Here is a 13,471-nt window from a genome sequence, read left to right as displayed (position 1 = left end):
ATGTTCTAACTGAAACATGAAAGAAAAAATTGGATGTCATATTCCTTTTAGAAAGTTGCAGAATAAATCCATTATATTCAGTCATATTTAATATAGTTTTTGCCTCTTCTACGTTCGGTAGTATTATTAAATTAAGGTTGTTTTGATTCTACTTTTTTGTTTTCTGACCTTGTTGATCTGCAGGGGTTACAAGGATTGCCGGGGAAAATGGGAATTCCTGGGATTGCAGGATTTAAAGTAAGTTTTTTCTTTCTCCTGTCCTTGCGTATTTATTTTTAAAGACATATGATTATATCTGTAAATAATAAGGTACACTGGGTTATAACACAGGCTGGGATTTTTATAAGGTTTATATTTAATATATTTTACAAAAAATTGTACTTACTGGAAAACAATCTCACATTTTAAAGGGACATAAAGCTTTAAAGGAACATTAGTTAAAGTCTAAAACAGTCTAATATCAAGAATGCAAGTAGAGATTGGGGCCCCATCATCTACTACATATGATTATTATTTATTTATTTATTTGTAAAGCACAGCCAAATTCCATAGGGCTGGTTAGAAGTATCAAATAACACTTATTCATGTTAAAATATAAATACAGGAATGATAGCAAGAATTTTTAGTGTCTATAATATTCCTTCTGCGAGAGTGAAGGCCAATGATACTTTGTCAGATAGTCTCCAGATACATAATGGGACGAGGCAGGGATGCCCATTGTCCCCGCTCCTGTTTGCACTGTCCATGGAAGGTCTAGCAGCACATATCCGTGAAAATGAAAAGATCCATGGGATTAAAATAGGCCCAAATGAATATAAACTTACATTATATGCAGACTACGTATTAATATCTATGACATCACCAACCATATCGCTTCCACACTTGCTGTCTGAATTTGTAAAGTTTGGAGAGATCTCAAATTTCTTAATAAATCCGCAAAAATCGGAAATTCTTAACATAAATATGAACACTGGACAATTTTTACTCCTAAAAAACATATGCCCATATAAATTGCAAACCCTTCAGATTAAATACCTAGGTATTGCATTGACACCCTTAACGTCCCAATTATATCAACAAAATTATGTACCTCTGCTAAATAGACTGAGAATAGAACTAAAAATTTGGCAGGATAAACCTTTGTCTTGGTGGGGCAGGATACAGGCCGTCAAATTGACCACATTACCACAAATATTATATTTTTTACAGACAGTTCCTGTGTCTCTTCCTAGAGCTTTCTTGTCTAATATTCAAAAAGAAATTAACCTGTTTATATGGGGGAAAATTAGGCCTCGAATAAATAAGATGACTATGTACAGACCTTTGGGAAGCGGGGGTATTGGGGTCCCTAACATAGAGAGGTATTATAACGTGGTAACACTCCAGCGAGTGCTGGACTGGCACGGTAAAATAGAGGATAAGACATGGACATCCATAGATTCTCATCTTTTGAGATCTCCGACCCCAGGCGCATTGTGTTGGATATCTTCAGGCATTAGACTACCCTTGATTGAGGCCTCAGAGCTGTACACAAATATTTTTGAAAAAGGGGACTCGTTGAGAGACTCCAAGTTGGGCATCTCCTCTAGGGTCTCCCCATTAGCTCCAATCTCATATAACGCAGAATTCATGGGGGGCCTAGAATTTCACAACCACACTAGAGGCGAATTGGGATACACTGTACCATTTATAAAATTGACCACCAATGGCACACTAAAGCAAAGACGTGATTTGGAAGAGGTAGAGGGAGGTAGTTTTTCCTCATGGCTAAAATATGCGCAACTAAAACATTTGATTCACAACTCCAAATATAAAACGGACCTCTTAAGACCCACTACAAGGTTTGAAAAACTATGCCTACTAGAGGTAACCCCTAGAGGAACTCTATCTATTGCTAGAGGATTACGAGAAGATACTTTAATTAACTCTCTTCCTTTATACACTACACATTGGCAGGTAGAATTAGGGACCCCCCTTACAAATGAAGACTGGGAGGACATATTTTTTTAATACTCGCAAGTCTTCCGCAGCGCCAAAAATTCTAGAACTTAATCATAAAATTTTGACACGCTGGTACTTGACCCCAGAGCGTTTGCGACATATTTACCCTAATGCTGATGATAGATGCTGGAGAGGGTGTGGGAGGAAAGGCACTATGTTGCATATATGGTGACAGTGTGAGAAGATACAGCCCTTTTGGTCAATAGTTGAGACGGTTTTTCGAACCATCATTGACACGTCCTTCGTGTTGAACCCATCAACGGCTTTATTGAATCATAGATCAGAGGGAATGTGCAAAACTAGATGGAAACTCTTGCAAATAGGGCTAAATAACGCAAGGAACTTGATAGCGAGGAGGTGGAAATCCACTTCACCTCCCTCTAGAACAGAGTGGATCCAGAATACTACCACGCTCTTATCCCAAGAGGAGTATGTGTACTTTCGAAAGAAAATGCTCACCAGATTTTATGACATTTAGTTTTACTGGGAATCTTATTTAAGTGCCCAACCAGACGTCCAAATCTGAATCATTGCTTACTCTACTGACAGGTCATATTTGATACAAAAATACGAGGATCTCCTCCCCTTTTTCTAATCCCCTATTCGACTCTTCTTGCCTCTGTATCTCTTTTTTCTCCCTTTTCTTCACTGTCGCCTTGCTTCTTCTTTCTCTTTTCGTTCCACCTGTAGGGTCCTGTCGGGGTTTATGTTTTTGTTTATGTTTTTGTTTATACTCATGTATATGTTTATGTTTATACTTGCGTTTATCAAATCAGAGTAATGACAAAACTAAGAGCACATCCAAGTGTAGCAACTTGAATAAAAAAGAAATTTCTGCATTGAATCAATTGAGTACTAATCCTGACTTGATGATAGTCAACTCTGATAAAGGGGGGTCCATAGTTGTGTTAGATAAGGCAGATTATAATAAGGAAGTGTATCGACAGTTGAGTGACATTGAAACATATAAAAAGCTTACCTTCAATCCTACTATCAAATTCCAAAGGGAACTTGAGTTTCTATTAGATCAAGGATTAGAAAATGCTGTGTTCACACACAAAATAGCCGACTCAATATTCGTTGAACATCCTAGAATACCTGTGTTCAAGTATTTACCTAAAATACATTCATTAGTCAATCCTCCGGGGAGACCAATAATTTCAGCTATTGGCTCCCTGGGGGAAAGACTAGGCCAATGGGTAGATGCGCAGCTACAGCCAATAGTTCAATCGCTGCCTGGTTTCCTGAGAGACACTAAACATCTACTTAGGTCCATACAGCAATTTGAATGGAAAGAAGGTTATGTTTTCTCCACAATAGATGCAGTTTCTTTATATTCATGCATACCGCATGAACAGGGATTGAGTGCTATAAAAAGGATGCTTGTCAGGTACTCTGGGTATGATGATAGACTAATAGATTTTCTATTAGAGGCTATATCATTTCTCCTACATCATAACTATTTCATGTACAATGGTGAGTTTTATCTGCAACTCAGAGGGACAGCGATGGGGGCAAAATTTGCCCCCTCGTATGCCAACTTATATTTAGCAGATTTTGAAACCAGGAAGATCTTTGGCAATGATAACCTCTTTAAAGATGATATTAAGTTATATACCAGATATATCGATGATATTTTGTTAATTTGGGGAGGTGAGTTGAATAATCTAAAGAATTTTGTTGATAATCTTAATATAAATGACAACAACCTCAGTTTCACCTATAATGTTTCTGGTGACAGTATACCCTACTTGGATGTTCTTATAGGACATAAAGATGAATCTATTGTCACTGAAGTCTATAGAAAAGAGACCTCTGGGAATACTATCCTCAGAGCTGATTCATCACATCCTAAACATCTGAAGAAGGGGATCCCTAAGGGACAATTTATTAGGCTGATGCGTAACTGTAGCTCATTGGATATGTATTGGAAACATGCCAGAGATCTGATTTCACAGTTGGTAGACAGAGGCTACAATCCAGGTGACTTAAAGGAAATAGCTACTTTAGTTTCTGGATTTGACAGAAATAAATTACTTTGGGATAAACATAAACCAAGAAATAATGCTAGGAGTCAGCGTAACAGTGGTGTTAACTTTATAACAAAATTCAGCAATCAATATGATGCTATATGTAACATCATTAAGAAAAGGTTACCTCTTTTGGAAATGGATGAAGATCTCAAGTCATTATCAAAAAATTGTAAGTTTATCTCCTACAGATCAGACACTATAGGAGATAAAATCAATAAGAACTCAAACACTCACACCAATGTTAAAACTACAATAGTACCTGGAAATTGGCTTTCTAAAAAATGTGGCTTCTATAAATGTGGTGTGAGGCCATGTAAGAGTAGCGATTTTGCTTTGGTTGGAGACACTTTCCATTCAACAAACACCAATAAAACATATAACATCAGGGGACGTATTAATTGTAACTCCAATTTTGTTGTTTACCTTATCACCTGTTTACACTGTAATTTTCAATATGTGGGTCTCACCTCTAGGGGCTTAAAGGACAGGATTAGGGAACATCTTTTGTCCCTAGAGGCTGAGGTACCAAAAACTCCAGTGGCTAAACACTTTTTTGAACATGTTGATAAATTCAGGTATTTCCGGTTTTAAGGTATTGAACAGGTTAAAATGAATACTAGAGGTGGGGACAGATATAAGGCTCTTAGCAAAAGAGAAATTTATTGGATCTACACTCTTAAAACAGGTTCCCCACTAGGGATCAACAAAATAAGTGACATTAAATTGTTTATTGATGCTTGAGTTTTTAATGTCCTATATCTGGTTTGTATAATTATATCGTATACATTATTATTTTTCCATTCATACACTTCTTATAGTTCCACAATTCCTTAATGTATTACAGTGTATTACTCTTTATGTCAAGTTGTTCCATTGTAACTTATCCCCATGATTGCCGTAATATAATAATGTTTGCATTTGACTTTTATACTAATATGGCTACATATGTGTGGAGATTTGTTACTTTATTGCAATAGCAGTGACATAACATCTTAGCTTTAGGGTTCCGTTTTTCTAAACTTTGATTAAATTCATTTTTAGAATAAGTGCTTTATTCAGTTTTAACATGTATTGTTATTGTGTAATGTATATAGAGAATTTGTGACATTCTTTTGTTACTCTTATAGTTAGTTAAAACTTGTAAGCTCATGGAGTGTGAAAGGTTAAGTCGAAGGTGAGACCAGTGTTTGCTTATTGGCTATTCAACTTTGTTACCTGAGATTTAACAGCTGCTTGTAACACTTGTTCTCCCAGCTCTGATGAACCGCTTGTGAAGCGGGAAACGCGTCAGCGGGGTTTGTTTGCTGTGCCTGTCATTATGTGTACACTTTGGATATGAAATAAATAACTATTTTACTTGCTAATCTCTCCCGGTCATCATTTATACCACTGTTGCGATTTCTGCTTCTTCTATGTTTATGTTTATACTTGCGTTTATCAAATCAAGTCCTAAAAGACAAAAAGCGAAAGGCGCTTTACACTCGTTTACACTCATTTAATTTTTATCTTAATTTATGTTATTGGAGGGATAGGTAGACGAGTCTATGTGTACAAATAAGCTACAAATGTACGGAGACTATATGCTATATATATCCTGTAATATCTATATATATATGTATACCGATTCCGAAAAATGTGAATAATAATTATGTCCTTACATAAAAAATAATATATAAAACTGAGGTAATAATACAAATGTGGATCCAAAAGTGGTCCCATATTTATCATTTGCCTTCTTTGGTCTTCGCGTTACTTTGTGGTGCGTGGGGTCCAGGAGAGGCCCCTTTTATCAGTCTAAAGGCCTAGATAAGAACTTTATGTTCTAAAAAACTGAATATTATTGATTAATGTGATAGATATGTTTTTCATTTTTGGTAGTAAATGTTCATGGACTCATCGACTGTACTGCCAAATGTATACTCATGATCTTGTATATGTATATTATATTGTACCTTCCTTGTTTTGTACTATATGGTCAACCTCAATAAAAACATTGTTTAAAAATATATATATATATATGAATACAGGTACATAAAACAAGCTAAACTAAACCAATGCATCCAGGAGGAGGTAGGCCCTGCTCTTATGAGCTTACAATCTGTAGGTACGATGATATTGGATTAACCTTCTTTTCACTCATAATGATAACATGAAAACATAAGCAGGACTTGATACTAACTGATACCATGGGGCCGATTTATTATTGTGGGGGCGGACACGATCTGCTATACCAGATGATATCCGCCGCACATCGATAAATGCCGAAAGCATACGCTGTCGGCATTTAACATTGCACAAGCATTTCTGGTGAGATGCATGTGCAATGCTGCCCCCTGCACATTTGCGTCTGCTAGCAGGGAGTGTCAATCATCCTGATCGTATCAGATCGGGATGATTGCTGTCCACCACCTCAAAGGTGGCAGATAAGTTAAGGATCAGCGGTCTTAAGACTGCTGCTTCTTAACTTCAGTTTCAGGGGATGCTTTCTGACCTTTACGTTTCCCAGAGAAACAAACAGGGCAGAAGACTGGTGAAAATCCTGTCACCTGTAATATCCAAGTTGTGCAACAACGTACTTTATGCAATTTCTAGATTAATATATCTATCCGAAACTAGTTATAACTAGAAATAGGAAGGAAACCTAACTTAGTACGAAAAACCGCCTAATCGACAAGAAAAATAAGCTAAGGTGAATCAAACTGCAAGGCTGAGAATTCTAAAAAGACTGCACATCTGGCACGTCAGCCAGACGCTTAAGTCACAAAATAGAGAATGCAAAGATCTGACCCATCAGGGTACTGACTAACAAACCCTTCTTCAGAACTTCCTGGAGAAAGGACAAAATCCTAGGAATTCTGGCCCTACTCAGAGGCATCTAATTATCAAACCGTCAACCGCAAATACACTGGAATTCGGCAGCATATTTGTGGCGATCCTGATTCACCTTAGCTATCAATCCCTACAGACCGGCAAAAGTAGAATTTTGTGACGTAACATACGATCCACCGGACTCAGTCCGACACAGATCGATGCTTACGTCATTACAGATGTTCTAAATTCAAATTCGGCACAATCTGACTACTTTTGCTAGTTATCAATTTTCTACCAGGTACACTCGGCACTATTCCGGCCCAGCATACCTGCTTTCAATCCGCCGCACTGGAAGCGGCGGATGCCATAGGAATCAATGGGAGTCTGAAAGCAGCGAAAGCTCATGTTCTCTGCTGCCTGATATCCCATTGATTCCTATGGGAACGTTTACACCTAACACCCTAACATGTACCCCGAGTCTAAACACCCTTAATCTGCCCCCCCACACCGCCGCCACCTATATTATACTTATTAACCCCTAATCTGCCGCCCTGACACTGCCGCCACCTACATAAAGTTATTAATCCTTAATCTGCCCACCGTCACCTACATTATACTTATTAACCCATAATCTTCCCCCCCTACACCGCCGCCACCTACATTACACATATTAACCCATAATCTGCCCCCCTACATCGCCGCCACCTACCTACATTTATTAACCCCTAAACCTAAGTCTAACCCTAACACCCCCTAACTTAAATATAATTTAAATAAATCTAAATAAATATTACTATCATTAACTAAATTATTCCTATTTAAAACTAAATACTTACCTATAAAATAAAGCCTAAGCTAGCTACAATATAACTAATAGTTATATTGTATCTAGCTTAGGGTTTATTTTTATTTTACAGGCAAGTTGTATTTATTTTAACTAGGTAGAATAGTTATTAAATAGTTATTGACTATTTAATAACTACCTAGCTAAAATAAATACAAAAGTACCTGTAAAATAAAACCTAACCTAAGTTACAATTACACCTAACACTACACTATAATTAAATAAATTCCCTAAACTAAATACAATTAAATAAAATTATCTAAAGTACAAAAACAAACAAACACTAAATTACAGAAAATAATAAACAAATTACAAGATTTTTAAACTAATTACACCTAATCTAATCCCTCTAAAAAAATAAAAAAAAAACCCAAAATAAAAAAGCCCTACCCTACACTAAATTACAAATAGCCCTTAAAAGGGCCTTTTGCAGGGCATTGCCCCAAAGTAGTCAGCTCTTTTACCTGTAAAAAAAAAATTACAACCCCCCCAACATTAAAAGCCACCACCCACACAACCAACCCTACTCTAAAACCCACCCAATACCCCCTTAAAAAAAACTAACACTAACCCCTTGAAGAACACCTTACCGTGAGAAGTCTTCACCCAACCGGGCCGAAGTCCTCAACGAATCCGGCAGAAGTGATCCTCCAGATGGGCAGAAGTGGTCCTCCAGACGGGCAGAAGTCTTCATCCAAACGGCATCGTCTATCTTCATCCATCCGGCGCAGAGCGGGTCCATCTTTAAGACATCCGACGCGGAGCATCTTCTTCTGACTACGTCTTCTTTAAGTGATGTCATCCAAGTTGGTGTCCCTTCAACTCCGATTGGCTGATAGAATTCTATCAGCCAATCGGAATTAAGGTAGAAAAAATCCTATTGGCTGATGCAATCAGCCAATAGGATTTAAGTTCAATCCTATTGGCTGATGCAATCAGCCAATAGAATGTGAGCTAAATCCTATTGGCTGATTGGATCAGCCAATAGGATTGAACTTAAATCCTATTGGCTGATTGCATCAGCCAATAGCATTTTTCTACCTTAATTCCGTTTTGCTGATAGAATTCTATCAGCCAATCGGAATTGAAGGGACGCCATTTTTGATGACGTCACTTAAAGGTACCTTCATTCAACAAGAAGATGTCGTCAGAAGAGAATGCTCCGCGTCGGATGTCTTGAAGATGGACCCGCTCCGCGCCGGATGGATGAAGATAGAAGATGCCTGTCTGGAGGACCACTTCTGCTGCATTCGTTGAGGACTTCGGCCCGGTTGGGTGAAGACTTCGGTAAGGTGATCTTCAAGGGGTTAGTGTTAGTTTTTTTAAGGGGGATTGGTGAGTTTTAGAGTAGACAAATGGAATCCACAGCACCAATTAGGTAAAAGAAAATACCTTTATTTTCACATTACATGCGACGTTTCGGCCTTCACAGCCTTAATCATGCATACAAAAAACTTCAGCCTCTGTCCACAGTATATAGGCTGATCAATTAAAACATTAATTACAAACAGATTTGACAAAATGTTTCACACAGAGCAATTACTCCCTCTAGTGTTAGTCATATTTTACTACATCCTATAAAATTTAACTCTCAAGTTACCAAAAATACAATTACTAGAGGAGTTTCCACTGAATGTACAAGTGTCATTAAAAACAAGAAAATATATAGGAACAAGTCTTACTGCAATCTTATATTTCTATAGTAACACTACTAAAGTATATTACTGACACATTTTACCAATCTTACTGATAAACTTTACCTATGTGTTTAAGTGAACAAGTGACTTTACCTATGTGTTTAACTAAACCAAAACTAACTAAAAAATTTTTTTGAAGAAAATGTTTTTTGTTTTGAATTTTTACTTTGTTACATTTAGAGAAAGACAGAGAAATCTATTTCTCTATTTAACCCTTTAGGGTACATACAATCTAATTTATGGATCCAGTAAGTTTCTTTTTGTTTAAGGATCCTCTCCCTGTCACCCCCTCCTCTTAATGTGCCTACATGGTCAATAATCTGCCACCTAATTTGACTTATGTTGTGGCCTGCCTGGATAAAATGATTAGAAACAGGAGCTTCTTTATTACCACATCTCAAGTTGGACTTATGCTGATTAATTCTTTCCCTGCCTTTTCTAGTCGATTCTCCAATGTAAATAAGAGAACATGGGCATTTAATAAGATAGATTACGTAGGATGTCTCACATGTATAATAACCATTAATTTTATATTTATGCCCTGTTCTTGGATGGGAAAATTCTTTCCCTTTTATCATTGCATGGCAATTAGAGCACCCTAGACAGGGATAAGAACCATAAGATTTCTGACCCATATGGCTTTGTTTAAGACTTTTGGAGGGTCCCAAATCATTTTTAATCAGTGTGTCTCTCAAATTTCTAACCCTCTTAAAGGCCATAATGGGATTATTTTGGAATATCTCCATATCTCTATTACAATTTTTAATAATATTCCAATGCTTTCTTATGATTTTAGTAACTTCAGTACTGTATGAATTATATTGTGAAGTAAATACCATCCTCCTACTTTTATTTTTACCATTTTTATTATTATCTTTAGGGGCATTATTATCCCTGTACATTTTCTTCTCTCTCTGAAGCCTTGAGATCTCTTCCTTAATGAGGTTTTCAGGATAACCTCTGCTAACAAATCTGTTGCCCATTTCCATCATTCTGGTAGATAATATTTCTTCATCCTTCACTATTCTACAGACCCTAAGGAGTTGACTCCTAGGGAGTGAGTCTTTTAACCTAGTTGGATGGAAACTATCATAGGCAAGCATAGTATTCCTATCAGTGGATTTTCTAAAAAGATCTGTTTTAAGGGTCCCATTATCTTTATAAACCCTAGTGTCTAAGAATTCCACTGAAACCTCACTATGTATAAGGGTAAATTCTATCCCTGGGATAGCGGAGTTTAAGTCACATACAAAGGATTCTAGGGATCCAACGTCACCCCACCACACGCCAAACACGTCATCTATAAAACGCCACCAGGCTGCACCATATTCCAAGAACATCTTATTAGTATATACAAAATTCTCTTCAAAGCTGTTCATGAACAGGTTGGCGTATGCTGGGGCAACGTTGGATCCCATTGCAGTCCCCCTGACCTGTACATACCAGTTGTCTCGAAATAAAAAAAAAAAAAAAAAAACAAAAAAAAAAAACACATACTTGCCAAGGCAGTTAAGAATGATATTATTGATACTAAATTATCTGATTATTTGTACAAAGAACATCCTAGGACACCCATATTCTATACTGTGCCAAAAGTGCATAAAAATGCTAAATGCCCCCCAGGGAGGCCCATAGTCTCCAGTGTAGATTCTATCTTCACTAACATAGCCATTTTCCTTGATAAAATTTTACAACATGAAGTAATTAAAATGTCGGCCTACATCAAAGATACTAGTGATTTCCTTGATAAATTATACAGTTTACATCTACCCAGTAAGAAATATATACTCTTCACACTTGATGTAAAAAGTCTTTATACTGCCATTAAGCATGAGACAGGTATAGGAGTTATTAGGAAACTTTTAAGTGGTACTGGTACATATAATTCTCCTCAAATAGAATTTATTTGTGATTTATTAACTCTTATCCTGTACTGGAACTATTTTTTATTTCGAGACAACTGGTATGTACAGGTCAGGGGGACTGCAATGGGATCCAACGTTGCCCCAGCATACGCCAACCTGTTCATGAACAGCTTTGAAGAGAATTTTGTATATACTAATAAGATGTTCTTGGAATATGGTGCAGCCTGGTGGCGTTTTATAGATGACGTGTTTGGCGTGTGGTGGGGTGACGTTGGATCCCTAGAATCCTTTGTATGTGACTTAAACTCCGCTATCCCAGGGATAGAATTTACCCTTATACATAGTGAGGTTTCAGTGGAATTCTTAGACACTAGGGTTTATAAAGATAATGGGACCCTTAAAACAGATCTTTTTAGAAAATCCACTGATAGGAATACTATGCTTGCCTATGATAGTTTCCATCCAACTAGGTTAAAAGACTCACTCCCTAGGAGTCAACTCCTTAGGGTCTGTAGAATAGTGAAGGATGAAGAAATATTATCTACCAGAATGATGGAAATGGGCAACAGATTTGTTAGCAGAGGTTATCCTGAAAACCTCATTAAGGAAGAGATCTCAAGGCTTCAGAGAGAGAAGAAAATGTACAGGGATAATAATGCCCCTAAAGATAATAATAAAAATGGTAAAAATAAAAGTAGGAGGATGGTATTTACTTCACAATATAATTCATACAGTACTGAAGTTACTAAAATCATAAGAAAGCATTGGAATATTATTAAAAATTGTAATAGAGATATGGAGATATTCCAAAATAATCCCATTATGGCCTTTAAGAGGGTTAGAAATTTGAGAGACACACTGATTAAAAATGATTTGGGACCCTCCAAAAGTCTTAAACAAAGCCATATGGGTCAGAAATCTTATGGTTCTTATCCCTGTCTAGGGTGCTCTAATTGCCATGCAATGATAAAAGGGAAAGAATTTTCCCATCCAAGAACAGGGCATAAATATAAAATTAATGGTTATTATACATGTGAGACATCCTACGTAATCTATCTTATTAAATGCCCATGTTCTCTTATTTACATTGGAGAATCGACTAGAAAAGGCAGGGAAAGAATTAATCAGCATAAGTCCAACTTGAGATGTGGTAATAAAGAAGCTCCTGTTTCTAATCATTTTATCCAGGCAGGCCACAACATAAGTCAAATTAGGTGGCAGATTATTGACCATGTAGGCACATTAAGAGGAGGGGGTGACAGGGAGAGGATCCTTAAACAAAAAGAAACTTACTGGATCCATAAATTAGATTGTATGTACCCTAAAGGGTTAAATAGAGAAATAGATTTCTCTGTCTTTCTCTAAATGTAACAAAGTAAAAATTCAAAACAAAAAACATTTTCTTCAAAAAAATTTTTTAGTTAGTTTTGGTTTAGTTAAACACATAGGTAAAGTCACTTGTTCACTTAAACACATAGGTAAAGTTTATCAGTAAGATTGGTAAAATGTGTCAGTAATATACTTTAGTAGTGTTACTATAGAAATATAAGATTGCAGTAAGACTTGTTCCTATATATTTTCTTGTTTTTAATGACACTTGTACATTCAGTGGAAACTCCTCTAGTAATTGTATTTTTGGTAACTTGAGAGTTAAATTTTATAGGATGTAGTAAAATATGACTAACACTAGAGGGAGTAATTGCTCTGTGTGAAACATTTTGTCAAATCTGTTTGTAATTAATGTTTTAATTGATCAGCCTATATACTGTGGACAGAGGCTGAAGTTTTTTGTATGCATGATTAAGGCTGTGAAGGCCGAAACGTCGCATGTAATGTGAAAATAAAGGTATTTTCTTTTACCTAATTGGTGCTGTGGATTCCATTTGTCTATGTTGCTGTAAGGGTGGCAGTAACCCTTTCTCCACGGGCATCACACAGAACTAAAACCTGCTTTAAGGAACCAACAGGTGCTGTACTCATTTACTACTTTTGAGTTTTAGAGTAGGGTTGGTTGTGTGGGTGGTGGGTTTTAATGTTGGGGGGGTTTGCAAGTTTTTTTTACAGGTAAAAGAGCTGATTACTTTGGGGCAATGCCCCGCAAAAGGCCCTTTTAAGGGCTATTTGTAATTTAGTGTAGGGTAGGGCTTTTTTTATTTTATTAGGGGGATTAGATTAGGTGTAATTAGTTTAAAAATCTTGTAATTTGTTTATTATTTTCTG

At 36.7% G+C, this 13,471-nt stretch overlaps 1 protein-coding gene across 1 annotated transcript in view; it reads left to right on the top strand.

The window, feature by feature from the left end:
• LOC128664316 (collagen alpha-1(VII) chain-like) overlaps positions 1-13,471 on the top strand; it is a 913,939-nt gene that overhangs the window by 697,336 nt on the left and 203,132 nt on the right. Inside the window, exon 91 of the mRNA XM_053719156.1 lies at positions 184-237. Coding sequence (XP_053575131.1) covers positions 184-237 — 54 coding nt within the window. The remainder of the gene's footprint in view (positions 1-183; positions 238-13,471) is intronic.

Source organism: Bombina bombina, chromosome 6, assembly GCF_027579735.1.
Source record: "Bombina bombina isolate aBomBom1 chromosome 6, aBomBom1.pri, whole genome shotgun sequence".
NCBI classification, from domain to species: domain Eukaryota; kingdom Metazoa; phylum Chordata; class Amphibia; order Anura; family Bombinatoridae; genus Bombina; species Bombina bombina.
This window is presented reverse-complemented; position numbering and strand designations above follow the sequence as displayed.